This window comes from Notolepis coatsorum, assembly GCF_963971535.1.
Source record: "Notolepis coatsorum genome assembly, chromosome: 11".
Classification (NCBI taxonomy): domain Eukaryota; kingdom Metazoa; phylum Chordata; class Actinopteri; order Aulopiformes; family Paralepididae; genus Notolepis; species Notolepis coatsorum.
Window position 1 is genome coordinate 26,604,467 of NC_140175.1, and position 27,369 is coordinate 26,631,835.

The following is a 27,369-nucleotide window of genomic DNA, read 5'->3' on the forward strand; positions in this document are numbered from 1 at the left end:
GGTTAATAAAATCTGATGTAGGCTATACTTTCTTTCTACTTTTGTGTCTCTATTTCAGCCTCTAATGTACCATGACCACAGCAATACGTGCTCAAATGTACCATGTCTAATGAATAAATGTAGAGTAGAAACATGTGCTGGAGGGGGGTCTACTGTAACGCTTCATCCGGTCCTGCGGGACCGGACGGCAACCCTCCTCCCGGTTCGGCTGGCCCAGGTTTCGGACCTTCTCAACTCCCCTTCCATAATGATACACCCCTTCACACTACAACATTGCCAACCGGTGGGCTGATCCAGATGTGGCAGATCTGGCATCAGCTCACTCACCTGATTAACGTTAGGTTATGACTATAACCAAGTTCTGTTAGTTAGGGGCGATGCTTGGCTTCGCCTTCTGCACTATCTCGCGTACGTGCACGCGTACTGAATAAACCACAAATGTACCTCTAATACCAGTATTAGTCTGACCACACCCCTCATCAGCTTACCTTCATAAGCAGGTGTGTGGTCACCTGCTCTCCTCCTTCCCAAGCTTTCACCACAAGGTGAGGTCAAGGGCTGCAGCGGCCGTCCGAAGCCAAGCATCGCCCCTAACTAACAGAACTTGGTTATAGTCATAACCTAACGTTCTGTATCGTTAGTGGCTTAGCTTGGCTTCGCCTTCTGCACAAGGGAGGCCAAGCGGAGCCACTTGGCTGACAAATACACCCCGCTGACAGCCCCCCAAAACCATCAGAACAGGGAGGGCCGAGCCCCCCCGACCCCCCCTAATGGAGGGTATCCCCCCTATTAGAGGCTTCACGGGAAGGCGACGGACCCGACCGTGCGAAGAGCTCTCAAGCAACTTAACGCACAGGGTGAGCAGACCGTGGCTTGACCCCACGACTACACACACGCACAACCCGCATGCCACCCGGGAACGAACGGAGGAACAACCTCGTTACTGCCCCCAGAATCACGGGGTCAAGGGCAAACCCAACCCCGTGGCAAGGCCGTAGCAGCGGAGCGCGAAGGAAGACCCAGACCCACCAAAAGGACTGGACCCCCGGAATGGGGGCCCGGAGAAGTCCATGATGCCAGCATCAAGACCCCACCAGGGGGGCACCTAGTGACCCCGCCCCTCACATCGCCAGCGTATTCGGACAAAGGCCCCTCAGCCGAGCGGGCCCTGTCCCCCTCAACAGCACACCGCCTGGAACACAAGCCCTGCAACAGGCAGACAGCATGGTCATAACACACAAGAGTTAACCAACGGAACAGGCAGTGCACCGGGGAAGACCAGGCAACAGGCTGTCAACCCAAGCCTGGAACAACTGCGGACGAGGCAGGCGCCAGAAAGGACAGCCGAAACAGCCGCCCCGGCGGAAGGGGCGTATGCTGGCGTTGTCGCATAACCAAGCTTTCAACAGCACGTCAGGAGCGGGATCCGTAGACCACACGGCCCCTGACAGCTGCCCACAGAAAAGCCCATACGATCGGCAGACGTCATGAACGTGCAGGGGCACCCTCAACCGGAGAACCGGGAGTTGACACTGCAGCAACACACCAGAGAACCAACCACCCAGGCATTACCCCATGCAATGGTTGGTCCCATAACCCCTCAGGAAAACCCCGAAAACGCACCGGCGGTACCACCGCAGCCCGCGTTCCGGTTCCCAACAGGGCCATCCCGGGCCTACAGGTCAACGGGCATCACCCCGGACCGGGCCCGGCGATACGGGGAGCACAGGATCCCAAAGGAGGTTAACCCCACCCAACAGGCTCCTCAGCGCCAAAACGCAAGAGAAGAGCGTAATATGGAAGACCAGCCCCCAGCACCCCGCACTCGGTACCAACAAGGGGTCCCATAACGCACAACCCTGTGACACCCGGATCGACCTAGCATTTTTCCCCCCGAAAAAACCCTAAGTCCCTCAGGGTACCAGAACAGCAGATCTGCATCCCCAGCGGACAACGGGTGCACTGATCTGGACCAGCGCGACCAGAACCAGTCCCGTGCCCTAACCACGCCGACCTGCCAACCCCAGGAGAAGGGGCAGATATGCGCGTCTGATCCCAACATAAAAAGAAGGCGCCACCCAGACGTGTCGGTATGAACCGCGTCCGGCGGCCCACCCTTAGGGCGTGAGACCCTTCCCATATGCCCAGACCCATTCCGTCATCATCCCCTGACATGAACGGGAACCCATCGACAACACACAGGATGTCGGAAGAGGAAAAACCCCCATCCCAATTGCTCCATAAAAACGCTGTTTCACCAAAGCAAACGAGGCGCGCCAGTCAGCAACGGCCAAAGCACATCCTGAACCAGCACTATGTGTGCGTTTGGACATACCCACATCAACAATAGGCCGCTTAGACCACCATATTGAATCCCCAAGACGCCCAGGGAAACGACAAGAGGGGCGAGATGCAATCAACTCCATGAATGAACATTCAACTCTTTATAAAATAAAGAAAAGGCATCACATGTATGACCTAACTGCACAGCTGGGAGTAAAAAACCCTGTTTTTCACATGATTTTAATCCAGTCACTCTTCTTAATCAGAGTGTAAGACCAGATTCCCCCAGAAACACCTTCCCACATGAGACCACGGTCAAGAAAAAGATATGTAAACTGTGAGACACGTGACCAACAGACTCAAGTTTGACACAAAAACGAGCGCAGCAGGTTAAGGCCTGCGCTCTAACCTCGACATCTTTACGACACCAGCTCATGGAAGGCGTCGCCATAGCAACAACGCTATAACGGGCGGGGAAAACCCACCGGATCCTGTCATAACAGGAGTCGGTAGAATACCCCTCCCCCCCCCCCCCCTCCCCCGCCAAGCACTGGCTTGGCCCTGACTGGCTCAGCAGGAGGGTCAACAACCTCTAAACCAATCAAGTGGGTAAAGGAGGGGTTTATCCGACACCCCCTCCCGAAAAACACACCTTCTATCCCTACACACAGAAAACAACCGTAGCCATTTTGAAAACCTCCGGTAGAACAAAACACATATAGCATAAGCTAATATAATGTTAGCTACCCACAAAGTGTAAAAGGGATTACAACAAAAAACACAAGTCGCCTGTGCGTGAATCCCATACCCGCAGCCTAAGCTATAGGAAGACGTTGAACGAGAGTAATGGCTAGGCCATGAAAAGTGTGTACGAGCATTACTGCAACTAACAACACAGCGTTGTGAACACATACTTAGTTAAAGCAATGGAATATCACCAGTTCTAATTGCATGTGGAGCATCAAGCTAATAGAACCTATTACCGAGTGTAAGTTGCAGACCTTGCTTAAAAACTCGTAACACAACACAACTCATTCCCCCAACGTAACAGGGTAGATTCATAAAACACAACCCCACCACATGATTTGCATTGAAGAAACACACAGTTTGTTCGGCCAACCACAGTCCCCCTTATATCAGGGAACTTTTTTATTAAATAAATAATATGTGATCAAGGCACAAAATCATAGGGGGGCCGGGGAGGGTGTAGAGGAGGGGACACAGAGGGGGAAAAGTCACTCAACGGCGCCTGCCACCTCGCGCCGCTCGAGTCTGGCCACCCCGGGGAGCCCCGGAGGGACGGTAGGTTACAGTCTGCTGGACACGACGTTCCCTACCGTCTCCTCCGGTCTGGGATGGGCCGGCGGTGGCTGAAGCGTCGTCTCGTCTCCTAGCCCTCTTGGCAGGGCCAGCAGCGGCGGCGGGGGCAGTGGTAGCGGCGACGGAGACAGCTCGACGTCGCGGAAGCCTTCTGCCCCCACCGGCAAGGACGGGAGGCGGAAAATGGGGTTGGAGGATGGATCTCTCCTCTGCCATCTCTCTGCATGTTGAGGTCATCAATAGCAGGGCCTTCCCGAACAGGCCAGCGTCGGAGAGGTCGGCCGTCAGAAGAGGGGCTCTCTTCTTCTCTGGTACACGGGCCTGCTCCAGCCAAAGGTGACGCTGGCCCAGGGTGGCCAGGGCGCGCACTTTACCCATGGCTATGGCTAGCACCTGGGAGAGGTGCAGCACAGCTCCCGCAGCCTGGGTGATCTGATCGCACCTCACCTCGTTCAGATCCGCGCCGCCCGTCATTATCCCCGATACAAATCTAGCCAGGTGGGCGATGTTAGAGGCCGCAGCCAGCGACTGTGTACCGGCGATAAATGACTGGTCACCCCAATAAGCCAATCGCCTAGCCGACCTCCCCTGGAGGACCGGCTTGCATAGGGGCTCCCACACCATATCCGGACAGAGGAGCGCGGCCATCGGATTGTCAAGCCGAGGTACGCCCTCCCCCATACCTTTGACCAACCCCGACACCCGCGTAACTGGTACGTAGGCGGGAGTCAGTCCCATGATGTTGGAGACCGCCTGGCCCCGACGAACATAGGCCCCCATCGATGGGAAAAATGGGTAGACAACGTCCACCCCTCTCACCGGGGGACGCTGCCAGGGATGGCCTATGAGGTCATCAGGGACAGGAGCAGGCAATGGCTGCGGCAGCGGCACACCGTTTGCAGCGGCGGCTACCGCCATGAGCTCGGGAAACAAGGCCCGCAGTTCCCCCTGCGGACCCTCCTCCACCGACCCCGCATCCCTCGCATACAGCAGGCTGCGACTGGTCAAGGAGCCACAATCCGATGCGGCTGACAGTAGGGCATCCTGTTGATGAGGCCAAGGTGGTTCCCCGACATCCTCGAACAAGGCGCCCCGTGGAGCCATTTCCCCCCACCCCGGGGTCTCCGGAGGAGGGATACTCTCCTCCACGGGACCATCATACAAGAACCCGTCCGCCTCCTCCATGAAGTCTTCAGTTTCCATCAGAAATCCAGAGTCGGACGCGGCCTCGCTGGTCTCCAGCAATTCCCCAAACCCAGGCCGTTCGCGTCTGCACGCCACCATGTGACGACGTGAGCGAGCAGACGCAAAAAGTTTTCGTCGCAAATCCCCTGGCTCTAAGACAATCCCCCGTTCATCAACGGGCGATTCCCCAGAAACAGAGGAACCAGAGTCGAGATCAGGCCATCGCCGGAGCGACGGCTCCGAACCCTCGGCTCGTCGGTGAGGAAAACTATCCACCGGCAGTCTCCCGGGCTGGGTCGGCAACCACGAGAGTGGCAACAGCCCAGCACCGGAACGCACGACGGAGGCGGGAATGGAGAATCGGTGGTGAAGAGTAGGTCTAGCGGGTCTACTCTCCGCGGAATACATTATGACCCAAACCTTTTTCTTATATAAACAAGTGAGAGAAGAAAAAGGTTAGGCACAATGTAAACCTAGTCACAACTCTTTTCAACTTATCAACGACACGTCAAGTGGGGTACTACCGAGGCACTTCCTTGTGGTGAAAGCGAGAAGGAGGAGAGCAGGTGACCACACACCTGCTTATGAAGGTAAGCTGATGAGGGGTGTGGTCAGACTAATACTGGTATTAGAGGTACATTTGTGGTTTATTCAGTACGCGTGCACGTACGCGAGATAGTGCAGAAGGCGAAGCCAAGCTAAGCCACTAACGATACAGAACATTATTTGCTGTCATTTATGTTTGATTTATTCGTTGTCTATGTTGTCTTTATTAGTTCCACTGTGTTAGTCTTGTGTCCCTACTGTCTGTGTTTTGTAAATGTGTTTTAGTCTTGTATGTCTCAGTTTGTACCATTGTTATTGTTTTCCCCTGTGTGCTCTGTACTCTGTTAGTTCTGTCTATCACACCTGTGTCCTGTTAGTAATTACCCTCTGTCTCTGATTAGTGTCTGTATTTAAGTGTTCTGGGCCAGCATACACTTGCTGGTTCATTGTTTAATGTTACCTGTGTGTCAGTCGTGTTTCCTTGTTTTCTGTTTGAGTAAACCTTGTTATCGTCACAACGCCGTCTCCTGCTTCCTGTTAATTATATCTCTCCGTTATCTGCTGCAACTGGGTTTCACACTCCACCATGCTCCATTCGTAACAGTCTACTGGGGGTAAAACTATAAGCTCTAGAGATTTCCATCTCTCCATTAGCTGCTCTATCCATCCTGCTATCCTTCCCTATAGACAGGGGTTTGGAACCATTTTCACAGAGGGAAATTAATTATTGCTTTAAATTATTATTATAAAAAGAAACAAATTATATTACACATTTCACTCTGGCCGGTGCTGTCCAACACGGCAGTGCTTAATGCAGTAGACTGAGCTACGGATGAGACCAGCGGCTTGTAATCACACACCACACACAATACTGTCAGCATCAGCAATGTATTCTAGCCACAACTTAGCTAAACCACAACTTAGTGAACATACTGTAAGCTACACATCACCACAATACTGCTCATCACACCAGAGAGAACAAGATAAGGGAACTGAAGGTAGTTTAGGTGAAGTGAAGTTCACTACTGTGTAGCTATACTCTTTGTGCATAACGTTGGCTAGCAGTAGCTCTATGTAAGATGTCTCTGTCTCTGTGTTAATGACAATGCATGTGTGAGTGTCTGTCTGGGTATGTGGTTCTGCATTTAAAAGCAGGATAAACATTGCTTCCTTAATTGTATGCAAAAAAAGAATAAACCACATGCAGGGTTAATGATTTGACAAGGCGAAGATAAAAGTTATTTGCATACAATGTTAAAATGCTAATTAATTCTGTTGTTTTTGCAGAACAAGTCATGTGTATAATAGAGGGAGAGAGAGAGAGAGAGAGAGAGAGAGAGAGAGAGAGAGAGAGAGAGAGAGAGAGAGAGAGAGAGAGAGAGAGAGAGAAAAGGAGAGAAAGAAAATAAAGAGAAAGAGAGAGAGACAGAGAGAGAGAGAGAGAGAGAGAGAAGGGGAGAAAGAGAGATAAATAAAGTGCATATAATGTTTATAATTATGTTTGTGTGCAAGCATGTGTGACTTTGCAGAAAGATTTGACAGAAACATAGATAGAGTGAGAATGGGGGAGAGAGAGAGAAAGAGAGAGAAAGAGAAGAGAAGGAAAGTGTATATAATGTATATAATTATGTACATTGCATGTGTGACTAGCAGAACAGAAAAATAAATAGAGTGAGAGAGAGAGAGAGAGAGAGAGAGAGAGAGGAGAGAGAGAGAGAGAGAGAGAGAGAGAGAGAGAGAGAGAAGAGAGAGAGAGAGAGAGAGAGAGAGAGAGAGAGAGTCTGAGAGGTAGAAAATAAATCTGATGCATACTTTTTGAATTTCCCTGCTTGTAACGTACCATGACCACAGCAATAGGTCCTGAAATGCACCGTGTCTAATGAATAAATGGAGTAGAAACTGTATGCCAGTCAGTGTGCTGGATGGGGGTCTCCTGGGGCTAAAACTATAATTCTCTCACTACCTCCTCTCTCGCTCCAGCCTGCCATGCCTCCCTCCCTATAGACCGTGTGTGTGGCGTCGTTCTTCTGCCCAAATAAGCCGGTTCCCTACATCTCCCACAACACGGGAAAACCGATGGGTTTAGTATAGTTGAGTTTATTCTTTCCGCACAGTATAAAAACAACAACACAATAACGACAACTGTAGTAAAGTACAAAATATATACAGTGCAGGAAGAGGCAGAAAAGCCCAGAAGGCGTATATAATAATACACATAATTATATTACATTATAGCAAGTTGTAAAACAAGATCAAGATGTGTGTGTGTGTGTGTGTGTGTGTGTGTGTGTGTGTGTGTTGTGTGTGTGTGTGTGTGTGTGTGTGTGTGTGTGTGTGTGTGTGTGTGTGTGTGTGTGTGTGTGTGTGTGTGTGTGTGTGTGTGTGAGTAGTTGGACTTTACTGTGGTATTTATCCTCCATAGTTAGTTACACTGTGGTTCCTCTCTTGTGTCTGTGTGTCCACTGGGGACTATGTGTGTATGTGTTTTCTTTTACTTTCAAATAAACCAAATCAAACCAAACCGAAAACTGATGGGTTATTATTACGTAAACTGGCTTCTTCTGTGGTTTCACACAGAAAGGATTTCAAACTAAAAGGAACTGGAGCGTTGCCGTTTTTTGGGGGTGGGGTGGGGGTGGGGGGGGGGGGGGGTCTATAAAACTCTTTTTTATAACCCCATATGTTTGTTTCTGAGTTTACCAATTTGTGGATGTTTCAGTCTCCATTTTTTGGGGCAGAATTCTAACTGTATTTGGCGGGCGATGGTGTTAATGTCAAGCCCTGCGGTGCTTACGAGATCCTAGGTGCTTGCAAGGTTCAAAGAGTCGGGACCTGATTGTAATCGTGACAGGCACGGCCTTGAGGTTCAGGGGGGCCGTTTCAAGCTAGAATATGGGGCCCCTATCTTATATTAACAACCCCCCCCCCCCCCCACCCCCCCATGCATATTTACAGGAGAATGTAAAGGCCTTGGGCATAAACTGAAACATGCCTCTCACACACACACACACACCCACACACCACACACACACACACACACACACACACACAACACACACACACACACACACACACACACACACACACACACACACACACACCGGCTAAACCAGTGATCACAATAGCAAGCCAATGAAAATATAATGTTTTAGGCAAATTTGCACATAAGCCGGGACGCTACAGTAGCCACTGAGCCAAACTCACCAGACGCAGCTCAACTAGACCCTGGAGATTTACGTTCATTGGTTTATGTCAGGAGCGAGGGTTTCTTCTACAAGGTGAAAGACTTTTCAAGCGTTTCCACCGCGCATCAGTTATCCACATTGGCACAGTGTGTGCATTTGCTTTATCAAAGCAGGGTGTGTTTGCTTTGCCAACCCGGGGCCCTGCTGCTATAGCGAGTGGGGGCCGTTTCAGTTGTGCACGGTGCTCAGTTTTGGCAAAATCGCAATGTGTGCGTTTTAACGAATGAAAGACAAAGAAAAATCCGTGCAATATGACGTTATGTGTGGGGTCTGCCACTGTTGGTCCGTATTGGTTCAGATCTATATAGGCATTCAACTTGCAGTGATGTGTTTCAGATTAAAATAACAAATGGCAGATCTGTGCACCCAACGGGATAACGTCTGTCTGCTGTATAATGTCTAAGACAGGGAGGACGCTGTCTGTACCACAAGATATATCCTCTGTGAAACATCACTGATTTACTGTCACTTTAGCGCCTGTTTAGCACACAGGGCCTCGTTAATATCTGTTTTAAAAATGACAGTAAATAGCCTGCGTATAGAAACAAACCTTCAGGTGTTTCTATAGAGTCGCCGGTGACAGTGACTGATAGGGGTCAAGCCCGGTCACATCCGGTACAACACGGGGCAGCTCATCAGGTCGCACTGGGACTGTCACCACCTCGCTAGAACCAGGAAGTGCTCCGGTCCCGGGGAGGGGGGAGGGGGGTGGCCCGCTGAGGGCTGTCGCCGGGGGAGACGAGAGAGGCGATGGAGAATCCATTCTGGGTGGAACACAAAGCCAGATGCTGCCTCTCTCTCTCCACTGCATGGATGTGTACGCTATACGCTGTTCCCTCCGATGCACATCCTTCATAAATATGCTGACCGTCTGCCAGGAGCAACATGCTGATGTCTTCATGTCGGTGGAACAAGAGGGGGCAGCTGAGGATATACAGGCCCCCCCCCCCCCCCCCCCCCTATCTCTCTCCTTCCAACTCAGTGTGATCTCTATAGTGGGGGCGCTATGGAGCGGTATAGTACTCACTGCCTGTCCTGATCTATGACTGAGTGTGTGTGTGTGTGTGTGTGTGTGTGTGTGTGTGTGTGTGTGTGTGTGTGTGTGTGTGTGTGTGTGTGTGTGTGTGTGTGTGTGTGTGTGTGTGTGTGTGTGTGTTGTGTGTGTGTGTGTGTGTGTGCATATGTGTGTGTGTGCATATGTGTGTGCATATGTGTGCTTGCGTGCATGCGTGCATGCATGTACAGTATGTGTGTGTGTGTGCATGTGTGTATGTGTGCTTGCATGCATGCATGCACCAGTATGTCTGTATGTGTGTGTGTGTGTGTGTGTGTATGTGTGTGTGTGTGTGTGTGTGTGTGTGTGTGTGTGTGTGTGTGTGTGTGCGTGTGTGTGTGTGTGTGTGTGTGTGTGTGTGTGTGTGTGTGTGTGTGTGTGTCTGCGTGTGTGTGTGTGTGTGCGTGTGAATGCAAAATTATCCAACTGTTAAATAACAGGGAATGCCAGATGTTCAGGGGACGGTACTGTAATGTAACTGAAGCTTTACAACTCTTCCTGTACACTGGTTATTACATTTAAACCATCTGGGTCCCTAGTGTCTATAGGAGTGCTGATCTGTCATTTATACACACACACACACACACACACACACACACACACACACACACACACACACACACACACACACACACACACACACACACACACACACACACACACACACACACACACACACACACACACACACACACACACACACACACACACACACACACACACACAACGTTTCAACCCCCATACCATACTACACACACACACACACACACACACACACACACACACACACACACACACACACACACACACACACACAAATATACACACACACACAATTACAGACACACACCTGTTTCCCTCTTCAGTCAAGTTACAGAATGGTGAATCAAGTGAAGACCAGACACGTGATCCCAGATTAGCTCGAATGGTGAATCAAGTGAAGACCAGACACGTGATCCCAGATTAGCTCTCTAATCCACTTTATTCACCAAGCTATTCACTATGAACGCTTTTCAATGAGCTGACGACTTCCATGTGTTTCAAAACACGAAAACGGCAGGTGATCGTGAGCTTGTGATTCTGATTCTGTTATTCTGTCTGTTGTTTTGACTACTTCGGTTCTTGAGGTGGTATTTCTGAAGTTTTAACATTGAAGTGAACGGGTATCCGTACCAAGGAAACTATAAAAGAAGGAAGGGTCATCACGTCATAATACCAGCGTTCTATGCTCTGCTTGGTGCCAGACTTTGGTGCCAGTTCTATTGAAGCCTGTATTAAGATTCAAAATATACCAGCTATCTAGCTAGCTAGAGGAAATCAATAAATATATATACCAATATATAAAACGTTAGCTAGTTAGTTAATAAAGCAACAAATTGCAGATGATTTTGACATCCGAGGTAACAACCTGTTTAAATGAACGAGGGAGATGGCTGATCCCATTCAACTCAATGTCGGCCGAACTGAAAGTTTCCACACTATAGGCACCGATGTGCATTCACGTGCTACACTGTGACGTGATGACCCTTCCTTCTTTTATAGTTCCCTTGATCCGTACCTCACAATGCATCAAACTTTAACAATGTGGTAGTAGTGAGTAGTGAGTAGTGGAAACGGGGTAGGATTAAATAAGTGTATACTTCTTCCTACTCCTTTTCGAACATGTAAATTGATTATGTTTTTTTTTTTTTTGTTTTTTTGGGATCAATGATTTGTTTTGATTTTATATTGTTTGTATTTACATGTTCGAAATAAAGATTTCAAATCAAATCAAAATCAAAGTGAACGAGGCAAATAGCACTTTAATAATACAAGTCTCTGGGCCATCTGGAAAACCCGCGTAAAGTCAGGTAAAAGCTGGACGGAGACCGAGCGTCTTACTTTGAAGGGCGTCTCAAAGCTCTCCAGGACGCCTCCGACCATGAGCAGCCCATCGGTGGTGATGCCCATGCTGCGGTGCACCCAGTCCACGCTCTCCACCAGGGAGCAGTCCACGTACAGAGCCAGCCGCTTGGTGGACACTGTGACGGCCACGCGGTGCCACTCCCCGTCAGACAGCCCCCTGACTGGGAACCTGAGGGAGACGTGGCAGCACATGAGATTAGGTTAGATTCAAATGTATTGTCATTATACAGCACAAGTACAGTACATCGGAAAAGAAGTTTGGCATCCAACCAGAGTAACAAGTGTGATAGTAATATACAATGTACAGGCGATTAAACTGGGTATACAATGTATAAATTAGTACTACTGAGTAATAGTGCTAATCAGATGTATGTGTACAGTGTACAGGTTTAAAGACACTATGGTAGTACGTCCTAATGGTCAGCAGCATAACTAGTAAGAGTAGGTAAGAGATATATGTACAGATATAGTATCGACAGACATGTAAAAAGGATTATATGCAGGTATGTATTGATTGATTGATTGAAAACTTTATTAACAGATTGCAGAATGGGTACAGTACAGTACAGCTCAATACATACAATTGTTAAGGGGATGCAGACCAGAGAAAGACTTTCGTCTTGTTTACATCAGGGTCCCCCATTTTCAATTCATCGTAACATATATGACATACATGACATACAGATAGACAGTACTGCTACATCTATACATTTATGACATACCAGATTTGCAATTACAGTACTGTTTGTGATACAAAAAGAGTCCAGGAAAAAAAAAGAAAAAAAAGAGTATATACATTTGACGTAGAAACTGTACATTGGATTGGGTAGGTGGGGGTGGGGGGGGACTGTACATTTGAGGTGGTTGGGTGGGTGGGGGGGGGGGGGGTTGGGTAGGAGTGGGGGGGGGGGGGGGGTTGGGTAGGAGGGGTGGGTGGGGGACACTGTACAACTGTACAAACAAAACTGTACATTGGATTATTGACAAGACCATACTTGGTAATTTACTGTACATTGGAGGGGGTTGTGTTCGGACATTTACAGGGGCCAGTTTCGAGTTGCAGTCTCCCTTAGGTGTTTTTTGAGAGTGTTTTTGAAAGTGGGTAGTGATTCACATTCCTTTACAGCTTTGGGTAGGGCGTTCCACATTGATGTGGCATAATTGCGAAACGTGTTTAGTCCCTTGTTTGAGCCGAATCTGGGTTTAACATGATTTGTGGAGCTCCCTCTGGTGTTGTGATCGTGGTATTCACTGACCTTTGGGAAGTATTTTGACATGTACATTGGTACCTTGGTCGTGTAGTGTATCTTGTAGACCAGGCCCATTGCAAGTTGCTGTACTCTGTCGTCTACTCTAAGCCATCCTAGGTTGTCAAAGTGGGCAGGGGTGAGGTGGGTTCTAGGAGTAAGGTCAAGCAGTAGTCTGACCAGTTTGTTTTGAGATGTTTGTAATTTTGTTTTTAGCGCCTTTGAGGTGCTTTGGTACCATGAGGTGCAAGCATAGTCGTAGTACCCTTGAATGAGTGCTCCTGCTAGAGTCTTCAGGGTATTCTTGTTTACCAGTGAGGAGATCCGGTACAAGAATCGAGTTCGTTGGTTGACTTTTTTTATTACATTGGATGCCATTTTGTCACAGGAAAGATTTGCCTCTAGGATGGAACCCAGGTAGGTAATATCTTCTTTCCTTGTGACAATATTGTCACCCACTGTAACTGAGAAGCCGTCGGTCTTGCTGAGTTTGTTATTTTAACCGAAGAGAATGGACTCTGTTTTGCCCATGTGTAATGATAGTTTGTTATCAGCGAGCCATATGCAGATTTTGCCTAGTTCTGAGCTGAGGGTTTTTTCAACCTGTAACTTGTTCTTGTCAGAGACCAGCAGGGCTGAGTCGTCCGCAAACAGGAACAAGTTGCAGTCACATGTACAGACAGATACATATGCCACGGTATATACAGTATTAATATACATGCTATCATACAGAGTTATGGGTTATATGCAGGTGTATAAGTAGGTATATAGAAGGATTATATGCCGGTATATTCAGACAGATATGGATATATATATACGCGGTATATATATATATGTGGTAAATATATATGCTGTAAATATGAATATATCCATGTATATACAGTATATACAGCATGATTGTACATGTTAGAAGTTATAAATGAAGCCTCTTCTGTCCTTTGCTGACCCGGATAAAGTTATTCATGCTTTCATCACCTCCCGCCAAGGATACTGCAGTCATCCTTATCCCGTCTACAAAACGCTGCCGCCAGAACGCTGACTAGCACTAAAGAGAGAGAGACCACATCACCCCACTTTTAGCTTCCCTTCACTGGCTCCCAGTCCAGAGTACAGGATCCGTTTTAAGGTTTTATTATTTGTTTGCAAAGCCCTCAATGGCCCGGCTCCCTCTTATTTAATGGTTCTCCTCTCCCCCACGTTGCTCCTATAGATGGCTCAGGTCCTCCAGCCTCTCTCTTCTGGTGGTCCCTCCATCTAGGCTGAAGACGACAGTGCCAAAGTGCCTTCGCAGTTGTTGCCCCAAAGCTGTGGAATGGCCTCCTCTCCCCTCAACAACAACACTCCCTGTCTCCCTGCCTTTAAATCCAGGTTAAAAACCTACCTGTTTACCAGGCCTTTTAGCTTTTAGAATGGGCTTTTTAGTCTGGATCTCACACCTACCCTGTTTTATGTTGTGTATTTATATATATATATATATATATATATATTTGTTTTTATCATAATATGATGAAATATGAACTATTTGTTGTTATATTAGTTGTATTTGTATTGTTGTATTTACCATGTTTTTACTGTGTTTTATTATAGTGCCATTTATATGTACAGCACTTTGGGGCAACTACAGTTGTAATATGTGCCTCAGAAATAAAACATACTGGGGCGCCCAAATGGCGAACCACGTAACACGCTGCGTCGCAAAGTGGCCGACCCGGGTTCGATTCCCGGACCCGGCGTCCTTTGCCGAATGTCTTCCCCCCGCTCTGTCTCCCGTTGTTCCTCTCTCTCTCTCTCTCTCTCTCTCTCTCTCTCTCTACCGGACTGCCCGGTAGTAAAAACTAAAAACATAAATTAAAAAAATACATAAATAATAAAACAGACTCATGAGTAATGGGTTATTATCAAAGAGTTCTAGGTTATTACATGCTGTACTGAGAAGTAATTGAACCCTTCAGACAAACTAACCACAAATCATTTTGGGGGGAATTTACAGTTCCACATTATTATTACCAACTCAGTACTAATGCATGTCTTTAGGTCTGAATGTACACTCCAACCTGTCATCTTTACATGCTCAAATAAAAAAGCACTGAAAAGGTCCTTCTGCATGATTGAATGTGGGAAACACAATTTTACAGATTAGTCGATTAAATCAACTAATCAATATAGTGGACTAAGAATGTATTGAGTTGAGGACATGTGACAATTGACCTATCACAAACCCTGCCCTCTTTTCCTGATCCTCCAATCACAACCAACTTGTACTTTCCTAGTTCAGAGTGAAGCAACAGTGATATGAGGATCAAGAAAAGATAGCATGGTTTGAGATGCCCAACCTGACAATAATTTATTTTATTTAGGCAAAGATTTGATGCATCATAAAATGCAAAACTGTTATGTTACTGTTATGCACTTTGCTACTAATGAATCTACTATGCCTATATTACTACCTACTATGCTAATTGTCTATACTACTATGCACTCAGAGCGCAACACTTAAGTTCGACACTGTTTGATGAACAATTTGTTGTATAACATAACTGTTGTATAGTATAAGTTGGTGTATAACATAACTGTTGTATAGTGTGTTGTATAGTATAGGTTGGTGTATAACATAACTGTTGTATAGTGTGTTGTATAGTATAGGTTGTTGTATAACATAACTGTTGTATAGTATAGGTTGGTGTATAACATAACTGTTGTATAGTGTGTTGTATAGTATAGGTTGGTGTACAACATAACTGTTGTATAGTTACGGTGGTAGGTCCATCTGTTTGATTCCCAATTGGGGACCTTCCGCGTTGCCAGGTACCCAGGTGGGGTATCTCCCAGGCCTTTCTGTGTGGAGTTTGCATGTTCTCCCCGTGCTCGCAAGGGTCCCCCCCCCCCCCTCCCCCAGATAAGATAAACCCAATGGAAAAACATGCACAACAGATCGCTAATGCTGTCGCGTCCCTGACGAAGACGGACAGGAGCACTTGGATTGGTCCCCGGGGTGCGGTCCCTCTGCTCCCGGCTGCCCTTGGGGGGGAAGGACGACGGGATTGGGTCAAGTGCAGAGACTCAATCGCATCGGCGACCCAACTAACTGCATGTGTGTGTGTTCCTGTGTGTGTGCCGCCCATCGCATGTGTGTGTCTGCCTGCATGCCGAATAAAGACTTCTCCAAAGTCCAGTTATATATTATAGTGTGTTGTATAGTATACAGTAGGTTGGTGTATAACGTAACTGTTGTATAACATTAGACATGCTTAGACGTAGGGACCTGTTCAAGTGTTTCAAAGAGGATGCTGGGAGGGTGTAAATAGTGAAGTTTCAATAATGTTTGACAAGTATGAACCATAAATTATATGTACTGTAAAAAGAACCAATGAGGTGCATTGAACCACATGAGTGTGTCAACCCCCCCTGGACACGCCCGGTCTGCGCTCTGTCTGACAGTGATGGATGACTCCAGGACCACTGTGAGGAACCTGCCGGTGTGCTACTGACAAAAACAAACCTTAACCCTTTCACTACCACACTACAGAAGGTTAACCTTGCACTGCCACACTACAGACGGTTGACCTTTCACTGCGACACTACAGAAGTGAAAGGTTAAGCTTCTGTAGTGTGGTAGTGAAAGGTTAACCGTCTGTAGTGTGGTAGTGACATGAGTGAAAGGGTAAACCTGTTGTTGTGTGGTAGTGAAAGGTTAACCTTCTGTAGTGTGGTATAACCTTCTGTAGTGTGGTAGTGAAAGGGTTAACCTTTTGTAGTGTGGTAGTGAAAAGGTTAACCGTCTGTAGTGTGGTAGTGAAAGGTTAACCTTCTGTAGTGTGGTAGTGACATAAGTGAAAGGGTTAACCCTTTGCTGTGTGGTAGTGCAAGGGTTAACCTTCTGTAGTGTGGTAGTGAAAGGGTAAACATGTTGTTGTGTGGTAGTGAAAGGTTAACCATATGTAGTGTGGTAGTGAAAGGTTAACCCTCTGTAGTGTGGTAGTGGAAGGTTAACCGTCTGTAGTGTGGTAGTGAAAGGAGTGAAATGGTTAACCCTTTGATGTGTGGTAGTGAAAGGGTTAACCTTCTGTAGTGTGGTAGAGAAAGGTTAACCTTCTGTAGTGTGGTAGTGAACGGGTTAACCCGCTGTTGTGTGGTAGTGGAAGCTTAACCGTCTTTAGTGTGGTAGTGAAAGGGTTAACCTTCTGTACTGCGGAAAGGGAAAATCCACCCCATGAACTTTTCCATTGTGCAATTCAATTCAGTCCATATACCTATAAACACAGGTTCCCTACTAGGCTGGAAAGTGACAGGTGGTGTTTTAGGGGTGGATTAAATTAAACTGGAACCCAATGCAGAGTGCATCTCCATGGAGTCATACACACCCACGCCCATGCATTTACACACACACACACACACACACACACACACACACACACACACACACACACACACACACACACACACACACACACACACACACACACACACACACACACACACACACACACACACACACACACACACACACACACACACACACACACACACACACACACACACACACACACACACACACACACACACACACACACACACACACACACACACATTCTGTGGTGAAACCTTTTCTTGTTTTTCCCATTTCATTTTATTATATTATTTATGTATTGATTTTTCTGTTCTTATCTTCCATTGTAGATCATTCCTTAACCATTGCCAGTGCTGTTGACACCATGTGAGCCTCCCGGGTTCGATCCACAGCAGGGGAGCTCAGACGTTTTCGGAAAACATATAAAAGGTTAAGAAAGATTTGGATATGTAATATTATGTACTTATTATATGTCCACATTTTCAGAAATATGTTAATGTATTATGGCTATAACATAACGTGCAATATGGACCTTTTTCCTGTGGTCGATTAGTACTTTATTTCCATATTTCAAGCGAGATCGGGCTGATTGAACCCTTTCACTACCACACTACCAAATGGTTACCCCTTTCACTAGGACAATACAGAAGGTTAACCCTTTCACTGCCACACGACAAAGGGTTAACCCGTTCGCTACCACACTACATAAGGTCAACCTTTCACCACCACACTACAGAAGGTTAACCTTTCACTACCACACTACAGAAGGTCAACCTTTCACCACCACACTACAGACGGTTAACCCTTTCACTCATTTCACTACCACACTACATCAAGTTAAAGGTGTGTCTCCACAGTGCAGGGCGGTGCGGGAGGAGAACTCACTACCACACAACAACGGGTTAACCCTCTCACTACCACACAACAACGGGTTAACCCTTTCACTACCACACTACAGAAGGTTAACCTTTCACTACCACACTACAACGGGGTTAACCCTCTCACTACCACACAACAACGGGTTAACCCTTTCACTACCACACAACAACGGGTTAACCCTTTCACTCATTTCACTACCACGCTACATGCAGTTAAAGGTGTGTCTCCACAGTGCAGGGCAGGGTTAGGGTTAGTTAAGGTAGTTAAAGGTGTGTCTCCACAGCGCAGGGCGGTAGTGCGGGGGGGGAACTCACTCGTAGTGCCGCTGCTCCGTGCCGATGAAGATGACGGCGTAGGCGCTGACTCGCAGCTGCAGCATGATGTGGTGGTCGGGGCTGAGCAGCGTGAACACACTGCGCTCCTCCCACTGGGGGCTCCTCAGCTGCAGCAGCACACTGAACTCATCTGAGAAGCTGCACACATATACACACACACACACACACGCACACACATATACGCACACACACATACACACACACACACACACATATCACATATACACATAGACACACACACACATATACACACACACACACACACATATACACACACACACACACACACGCACACACACACACACGCACGCACACACACACGCACGCACACACACACACACACACACACACACACATACAACCATTTAATCACATTGTTGCTATAGGAAAACAACACAACATGTTGCGTGTTAGTTAAGTGGACCAGGTTTATAGGGGAATAGCACTGAATGTATATAACAATATACCATATCCTTGGACTCTGTATATCACTCTGCCCTCATATTCACCACTAATGATCATCACTGTGTCCTTTACGAGAAGGTTTGTTGGTCCTCGCTGATGGAGAGGCGCAACAAACACTGGTATTTGTAAATGTTTAAGGCACTTATACTACATCATTATTGGAATGGAATTTCGGTACCTATGGAACCCATTCTAGTGACTGGCTGGTCCTTAAGGTCCCTCGAGTTTGCTTGGAACAGTGTAAAGTGCATTTTGCTATGATGCCCCTCTAGCTCATGGAATGAACTTGAACAGTCCTTAAAGTTTGAGATTATCCCACCTGTTGCAGAGTTAAAACACTTGATCTCCAACCTTTGTCAATCAAGTTGTACATGTTTTAATTGATTGTTATCCTTACTTGTCTTATTGTCATGATTTTATATGCTGTGTGATTTTATATGCCCCTTTTTTTTGCTTAACTGTATGTACACTCGACGTGACTGTAAATGAGGGAAACATCAGTTACCTTTCAAGTTTAAATAAAGGTTTGAGATATTCTATTCCTTTGGCCTAAAACAGGGCAAACTCTAAATAACTCTAAAAATAAATGAACATGGGAATGTTCATTAATATTAAATAAACACTCCTTGTACATGTTCCCCGTTGAAGGAAACATGTTAGCTTTAGGCAATTAGGACAGAGATTACTCCAACAGGCATTTAAAAAAGAGTCTAGTTATTATGCAAAATACTGCTGTATTTTGAGCTCTCGTTACCCTCACTTGTGGAATATTATGAATTAAATGTCCTCTTAGCCAAATAAACACATGTGGATGTTGGTTGTAGGACCGTACCCGTCGCTGAAGAGCTGGCTCAGGGGCATGGCCAGGGTGGAGTACTGGCCCACCTGCAGGACGGGACACCTGTGGCTCTCTAGGGACATGGAGGCGTTGCTGCTGTTGGGCAGCTCCTGCAGTAGGTTCACCTCATCTGTGGACAGGTCAGAGGTCACACACGGGACAGTCAGTCTACATTCATCAAGATTTTCATTCATGTGTTAAAAGGTTGAAAGTTGATCAAATGCCAAATGTACTTGAAACGCAACAGTACCGCAATTTAATGAAACACAAAATATGCACGCCAACTGTTTCCAAGGACTCATTATAATCATCAATCACATATTTTAGTGTATTTTGCTTGATAAATGAGGCCCATTGATGTGAGACATACTGCATGAGCATACACTATAGTGGTTTTTAAATAAAAACATTTGAAGAGATGGCAGATATGAATGCCTGCTTTGCTTCTGGGGTCATGTGAACTTTCAATAAATAAAAACTAAATACTAGGGCTGCCTTCTCTTAGTTCATTCCTCGGTTGGTTTGGCCTTAGTCTCATTTTGTTTCCCAGTTTTTTTAGTTTTCCGTGCTGAATGAGTTATTTTCTCAAAAATTAAATATCTGGTACGCAGTGCACTAGATGTACAGAGATCCTTCTGCGTGATTGCACGTGGGAAGCACGATTCTACAGATTTGGCGATTAAATCAACTAATCAACTAGTGGACAAAGTCCCATTATTATTAGTCAACGAAGAATCTTTTTAGTCAAGGACAGCCCTATAACAACACCAATACTGCCTTAAAAACACTAACACAGCCTTAAATAACACCAACACAGCGCTAAAAACACAAATACAGCCCTAAAGAGCACTAATACAGGCTTATAAAACACTAATACAGCCTTAGAAAACACTAATACAGCCCTAAAGAACACTAATACAGCCTTAGAAAACACTAATACAGGCTTAGAAAACACTAATACAGACCTAAATAACACTAATACAGGCTTAGAAAACACTAATACAGCCTTATAAAACACTAATACAGCCATAAAGAACACTAATACAGGCTTATAAAACACTAATACAGGCTTAGAAAACACGAATACACTGGCATGTTCATCACAGCAGTGACACTGATGACTCGGAACGCCGTCACAGTGAAATGTTTGCCCATGTTTATGATCAAGTTACAAATATAAAATACCTAAAGATTAGGTTAAACAACTTTCAGACTGTGTATTGAGTGCAAACTGGGAACAGTCAACACATCATCAAACATTAGTACCGGTGCTGCACTTAACTAAGGATCAGAGGAGTATTACGACCCATGAAATATTCCCCAAGTATCAACCATCCCCACCATAGCCCTGTGTAATGGCAACCATCTGTAGCAAACAGACCGTGTTCTCTGATCACCCCTATGGTGGCACTTAGCGGGGGGGGGGGGGAAGCGTAACATTCTGTGAAAAGACCACTCACTGATGGCATTACTAAATAGCGGTAAACTGCTTCGGGGACCGTTGCCTCTCGCAGCGCTGGAGATCCAGTACAAATTCCAGCCATTTTAAAATAATGCTGCGGTTGTGCCCCATAGTGCCTGCCATTGTTTCCCCTCTCTCTCTCATGAGCTCATTTCCTGTCGTTGGACACAGGCACGGGAGGTATTTTTTTTTTTTTATTTATGTTGTGTGTAGAGGCTAAGTGCCATTCGTTATGCCAAACCCGGAGGTGGGTGTAGTTGATAAATACTGCAGCTGAAGCAAGCCTCCGAGGCTTCATGAATACGGCTCTTGATCAATGGCGGAGGGACTGAGTCAGCATTGAAAGACGGGCATTGTTTTGTATTGATTGTGGTCCCGACTGGAGTGCCACCTGAGCTCGTTCCCGGGCCCGCGCGGGGATCGCACCGCTGCAGGATGAGGGGTTGAGACCAATTAGGCCACAACACAGTCGGTGCACTTGAGTAGCAAGCAGGCAAATCAATTAGGCGTTCGTAACCTTCCCCTACACAGGGCCTCTCAGAGAAAGAGTAAGTAAGGGGGGGCAGTTAACCCTGTGAGGCCCAAATTAAATTGACATTAGCAACTTCAGAGGCCAGAATGTGGGACCTATAAACACATTTACAGGGTGCACCGATGTATCGGTCGGGTATCGGTATCGGTATCGGCCGATAAGTGCCTTGTTGACTGCAATCGGCCTATCGGCCGATAAGCTCGAATGTGCCAATGGCAGTAGCCGATAAGTTCAGTCGCTGCCCCCAGTCCCCCACACACACACAAGCTACTGCATCAAAGTTACTACTAAATATTCAACATTCTCTTTTGAAACTCCGCTTCAGACTCTTCTCATTTGGCACTAAAAGCTAAACATTGTCACCGATATGGCTGTCCGCAACATGTCATTAATTGTGTACGCGAGGTGGTCGCTCAGTGACGACGCTAACGTGAGCTAGGTTAGCTAGCATGAGCTACCGGTGGATGGAAAGACTAACGTTACTGGTGAAAATGTGATTTACGTTGGAATACTCCTTTGCCAACTTGCTGTACTTTGCTTGCAGGTCTGAAGCCATTATTGCTGGATTATGAATAGCCCCAACTTTAGCCAAGGTAACGTTATGGCTAAACCTTTAACATTAGTTAACGCTAGCTTTCGGTTAGCTGTTCAATGCTAATAACACAACCAAGCGAACCCATCACAGCTCCCCGTCAACACCCCTCTCTCGGGAAGATGGCATTTAAGAAAGTATCTGCTGTTAAAATGACACAAACATTCGTTTTGTGGCATTAACGTTATATAGTTAGTGTTACACGTTCAATAACATAAGCATAGTATTCACTATTTACCCGAACTACTAGCTCAGTTCCTTCCGTTGCTCATAGAGCCCTGAGAGTTGTACCCAATCCATTCTGCAATCTGTTAATAAAGTTTTCAATCAGACAAATGTATAGAAAGGCTTTGTTTTATTATAACATTCGTTGCAGTAAAATCATTATGTCTCGTTTGGTCATCCTGTGGAGCGCTGGTCGGCGGGCAGCTAACGTATTAGCTACGGTAAGCTTGTTGTGGTAACTGTGGTTCTCGCAAGCAGATCAATGGCGGCATGCCCGGAAGTAGAAAATGAATAAACGCTTGCCGATTGGTGGTAAGAACAGCAGGAGGTGGGTGCTAGCGGTGTGACGTAATTGGCCGAATCGACTGTCAATCAAAATTGTTCTATTGCATTGGTTGAGAGCTCTGGTTGAGACAATAGTATCCAGCTGCAGGCCGCCAGACCATACTGGGAGAGGGATAGTGCTACATGGCATGGTGGAATTAATACCATAAACATATTTCTTGATGTTTCCTTTTTTAAGTAAGTAAAGAGGCCTACAAATACAAACATACACATACAAATATACAGTAGTTTCATTAAAAAAATTATAATAATTACAAAAAAAAAAATATATATATATATATATATATATATATATATATATATATATATATATATATATATAAAATAATAATAATTACAAATAAAATTTTTTTGCCACAAATATCGGTATCGGTATCGGCCGATTGTGTTAGTTGAACAATTGGTATCGGTATCGGTGGCAAATTTTCATATCGGTGCATCCGATAGCATTGTGAGGCTGAACAACAGGACCCATTGACTATGTAAATTATGTAAAGTCTAACAATTTTAAATAAACATTTACAGACGTTTTTTTTTTAAATAGCTAAAAGCTAAAAGTGATGTTGTCATTTTGCAACCGAGGGCCTCACAGGGTTAAACGTGAACCTTAGTGATTTTACCACAGTGGACACGTGCTTCAGACTGCCCCAAGGCTTTTTCCATAGACAAGGCAAGGCAATTTCTCCAGAAAGGCCTCTTCCTCCCATTTTGTGGTGGACCTAAAGGTATGTACACAGTCCCCCCCAACTGTACATACCAGTAATGGGTTGACAGTGGCTCAGGTGGTAGAGCGGTCGTCTGGTAATCAGAAGATTCCCGGTTTGATTCTGGTTTGAAGTGTTTCCAAGTGTCCTTGAGCAAGACACTTAACCCCTAACTGCTCCCCTATAACGCCTCCGCCTGTTGCCGTGTGAATGTGTGAGTGAATGGGTGAATGTGAGGCATAAGTTGTAAAGGTTGTAAAAGCGCTATATGAATGAAAATGCCCCAAGTTGAAAAGACATCTATTGATTTGACAACTTCAGTCGACACCCCACTGTAGATTTGTTCACTGTATCGTTCCACTCTCTCCCACTCTCCCTTCTAAATGTATCCATGTCTGTCACCCTGTCAGAGCCTCAGCCAACGGCCCCCCGTCCCCAAAACCCGCTTACTGTAGAGAGACACAATCAGCAGACCTAACAACAGTGTGGTCACACTCTGTTGCCGTGCGGAATGGCGCAGAGGGACCACGGTATCTGGTGTGTCTCTCAAAGCATTGCATTCTGGGGGTTCTGGTGTTCCGCACAAGACATATGGACACACCCCGAAGAGGCACCACGCATTGGAAGTGAATAATGACTCGCTTTGCAACTCATTCCATTAGCTGGCAGGACGTGCAGGGGCGGGGGGGCGGAGGTCAAACAAGTAGGGAATTATGTACACGAGATGTCTGTTTGAAGGGGGTCATTAACACGATAGCTATATTTCATAGATGAAGTCCATGTGTGGGTGATACCATCGTCTCAGCTGATGGGGGAGAACACGAACTCAGCACACGTTCAGATTGTAATCTTGGCGGCCTGCTAGTAATACTGTCATGTAATGTAAATAAACGGATATGCAGCCGGCTTGGATTAGCGGTTACTCGGACGTTTTCATTGGCTCGATGTAATTCGATTTAGACGTAAGGATATGCAGCTAATTATCACAGGTATGTGTTATATTGGATCAATGCATTTCACAAAGCAGTATATCAAACCTCCTTCAATTAACCCCTTTCTTTGATCTCCGGTCAAGTTAGCTGCAAAAGTGGGTGTTGAGAGGGAGGTCTGCCTGAGGACTCGTGAGGAGTAAGTCAAGGCTGGGATGTGTATTTCAAGGTATACCATCGTGTAGCAAAGGTGCAACATGCAAAGGTTTGTGTTTTTAGATAGATATAGGCCTATACGTTATTAATAGCATACTAATGCATGCCTCACCGTTTGTTAACAATACAAATGTATATTTCTTTGCCCATTTGCAGCAGTATTATAAGGAATGTGTAATGGAGAAGGCCATTTTGAATTAAATAGCACCATGCCGATTGCATTATTACAAGATAAAGACATCAGACAGATGTTATATTACATTGTAATCTGAACTGGAAAATTAAATACTGTTACACCATCACTCATTCTGAAGTCAAGTTATTTAACAGATTGCAGAATGGGTACAATACAGCACGGCTCAATACACACAATTGTTAAGGGGATGCAGACCAGAGAAAGACGTTTGTCTTGTTTACATCAGGGTCCCCCATTTTCAATTCATAGTGAAAGGCCATTGTTTGTTTTTAATATCAGGGCCTTCAACCTCAGATACAACACTAAAATCGCATCGCTTTTATGTGGCGTCGAGTTCTGTTTTTTTTGGACCACTCTATGAGAATCTGGTCCATCTCCACGCTCATCTCTAAGACAGATTCCCAGATAGACGTGCGTGTACAAATTCAATTTCAGCAGAACATCTGCTCTAATCCATCTTGTGTGTGTGTCACAGTCAGGGTGTTGAGACACCATCACCAAACACACTGAACCAAGCAACAATTCTCCACACTAATCATCTGCATGGCTGAGGAATTATGAGACCACATTTTGAATGATCACAAACGCAAATCTACCTAACTTAGTCTATTATCAATGCGATATGTCTGGTATGGTATCAAAACCAGGCACTCGTGGGATCAACATGAGAGGATCGTTCTCACCGCATTGGAAATATTTTCAGGAGTGGCCACTGGCCTATGAAGAAAGTCACAATTGAGACACTGTGAGACATTTCTCACGACTGTATATGAAGCCGCTAACGGATTGAATCTAATCAAAGGTGATGACAGAAACCCCCACCCCTCATTATTTCATAATTTGCGGGCACGGCTGCGTGTTAAGAATGGTCGGTGTTCCATGGGAGAGAGAGAGAGAGAGAGTTTCTCCCAGATGAGGGCATTCCTATCAGACACCTCACGTCTGCAGTCTGTGTCCATGTCCATGTCCACGCACAGCTCACACATCATCGCCGCACACGGTGGGAGACTAAGGTCTGTAAGAAGAACACTGCGGGAGACTATAGGGCCAGAACCGACCCCCCCCCCCCCCCCCCCCCCCCCCCCCCCCCCGAGAGCTGCTAACAAAAGAAAGCTTTGTCAAAATGTACGGTTTTACACTTCACACGATGATGTCAAGTCACATCATAACCTTTTCCTGCTCAGCTGCATCTTATAGAATGGAATAGAATAGAATAGAATAGAATAGAATAGAATAGAATAGAATAGAATAGAATAGAATAGAATAGAAATAGAATAGAAATCCTTTATTAATCCCAAGGGAAATTTGGCACAACAGATCGCTCACATTGAACAATAAACATTTAGGTAGTCAATAGGACTACAAATAAGAATATAATCATATGAAAAAAAAAATCAAATAGAATAAAGAATCAAATAAAATACTGTCCGGGATATGCCGTATTTTATTTTATTCTTTATTCTATTTTATTCATATTTTTTAATAAAGCACCTGATTCACCCTCGAGGCGTCAGGCAAGATGGTCCCTCCGTCGGTACCAGCTATGCCGTTGACAAGTGCGCCGGTGCTTTATATAGGCGCTCAGAAGGGCGTGCTGAGTGTGACAAACCTTCCCACTAATAAAAGGCACAAATCCACAAGCTCTTGTATTATTATCGAGGACTATGAATTATGTTTATAGCATCCTCATCAGCCCACAGTGCAGAATGAAGGAATGGAGGGTTTCTCTTAGCTCAGCAATCACTATTTTGAGAAGCAATTACATCAGCATCTTAACAGGCCAGCAGCGGAACATCTGTGGCCAAATAGGACAGAAGGGAAGCAGTGGTTGCTGCTGACTAACTCTTTTTCCACAGTAATGGTGTCCCAGTTACACACAGTTACATATGTATATAAAGTCTTCCAACATGTGTGGCCACACTTTGGACAGAAGGGGCAGCTGCAGTATATTGAGATTAAACAGGAAGATCCTCTTCCACAGTAAGTAGGGTTGGTTACCATAAGCAGAATATCAATACAGTCAGTAGGTACTGCTGTGGTCCTAATGAAGCCCTGCTAGTCTACTACAGTCTTTATGAAAGAACATGTTACACAGCGCTGTGGTCCTAATGAAGCCCTGCTAGTGTGCTACAGTATTTAATGAAAGAACATGTCACAGCGCTGTGGTCCTCCTAATTAGGGATGTTCGATATTGGCTTTTTTACCGATATACCGATATTGTCCAACTCTTAATTTCCGATACCGATATCAACCGATATCAACCGATACCGATATATGCAGGGTTTCCCCCGCCAAAAAATTTTTATGTCGATATTGGCCGATAATATCGGTAGGCCGATAATATCGGACATCCCTACTCCTAATGAAGCCCTGCTAGTGTGCTACAGTATTTAATGAAAGAACATGTTACAGCGCTGTGCCCTCGGGCGAAAGAAGCGAAGAACATCTTCACGTGCTTTCTCTCACAAACACCATAATCAAAGGATCAAAACCATTAGGAAGGGGATCAGCGGGGGTG

The 27,369-nt window shown here is 45.8% G+C and overlaps 1 protein-coding gene across 1 annotated transcript in view; it reads right to left on the reverse strand.

The window, feature by feature from the left end:
- Positions 1 to 25,840, reverse strand: part of LOC311237061 (uncharacterized protein) — a gene marked incomplete at both ends in the record, with an annotated part of 158,240 nt that extends 132,400 nt beyond the window's left edge. The window contains 4 exons of the mRNA XM_084324869.1: positions 11,515 to 11,707; positions 18,327 to 18,485; positions 19,645 to 19,780; positions 25,792 to 25,840. Of these exons, the coding sequence (XP_084180995.1) occupies positions 11,515 to 11,707; positions 18,327 to 18,485; positions 19,645 to 19,780; positions 25,792 to 25,840 (537 nt within the window). The remainder of the gene's footprint in view (positions 1 to 11,514; positions 11,708 to 18,326; positions 18,486 to 19,644; positions 19,781 to 25,791) is intronic.
- Positions 25,841 to 27,369: the final 1,529 nt, after the last annotated feature.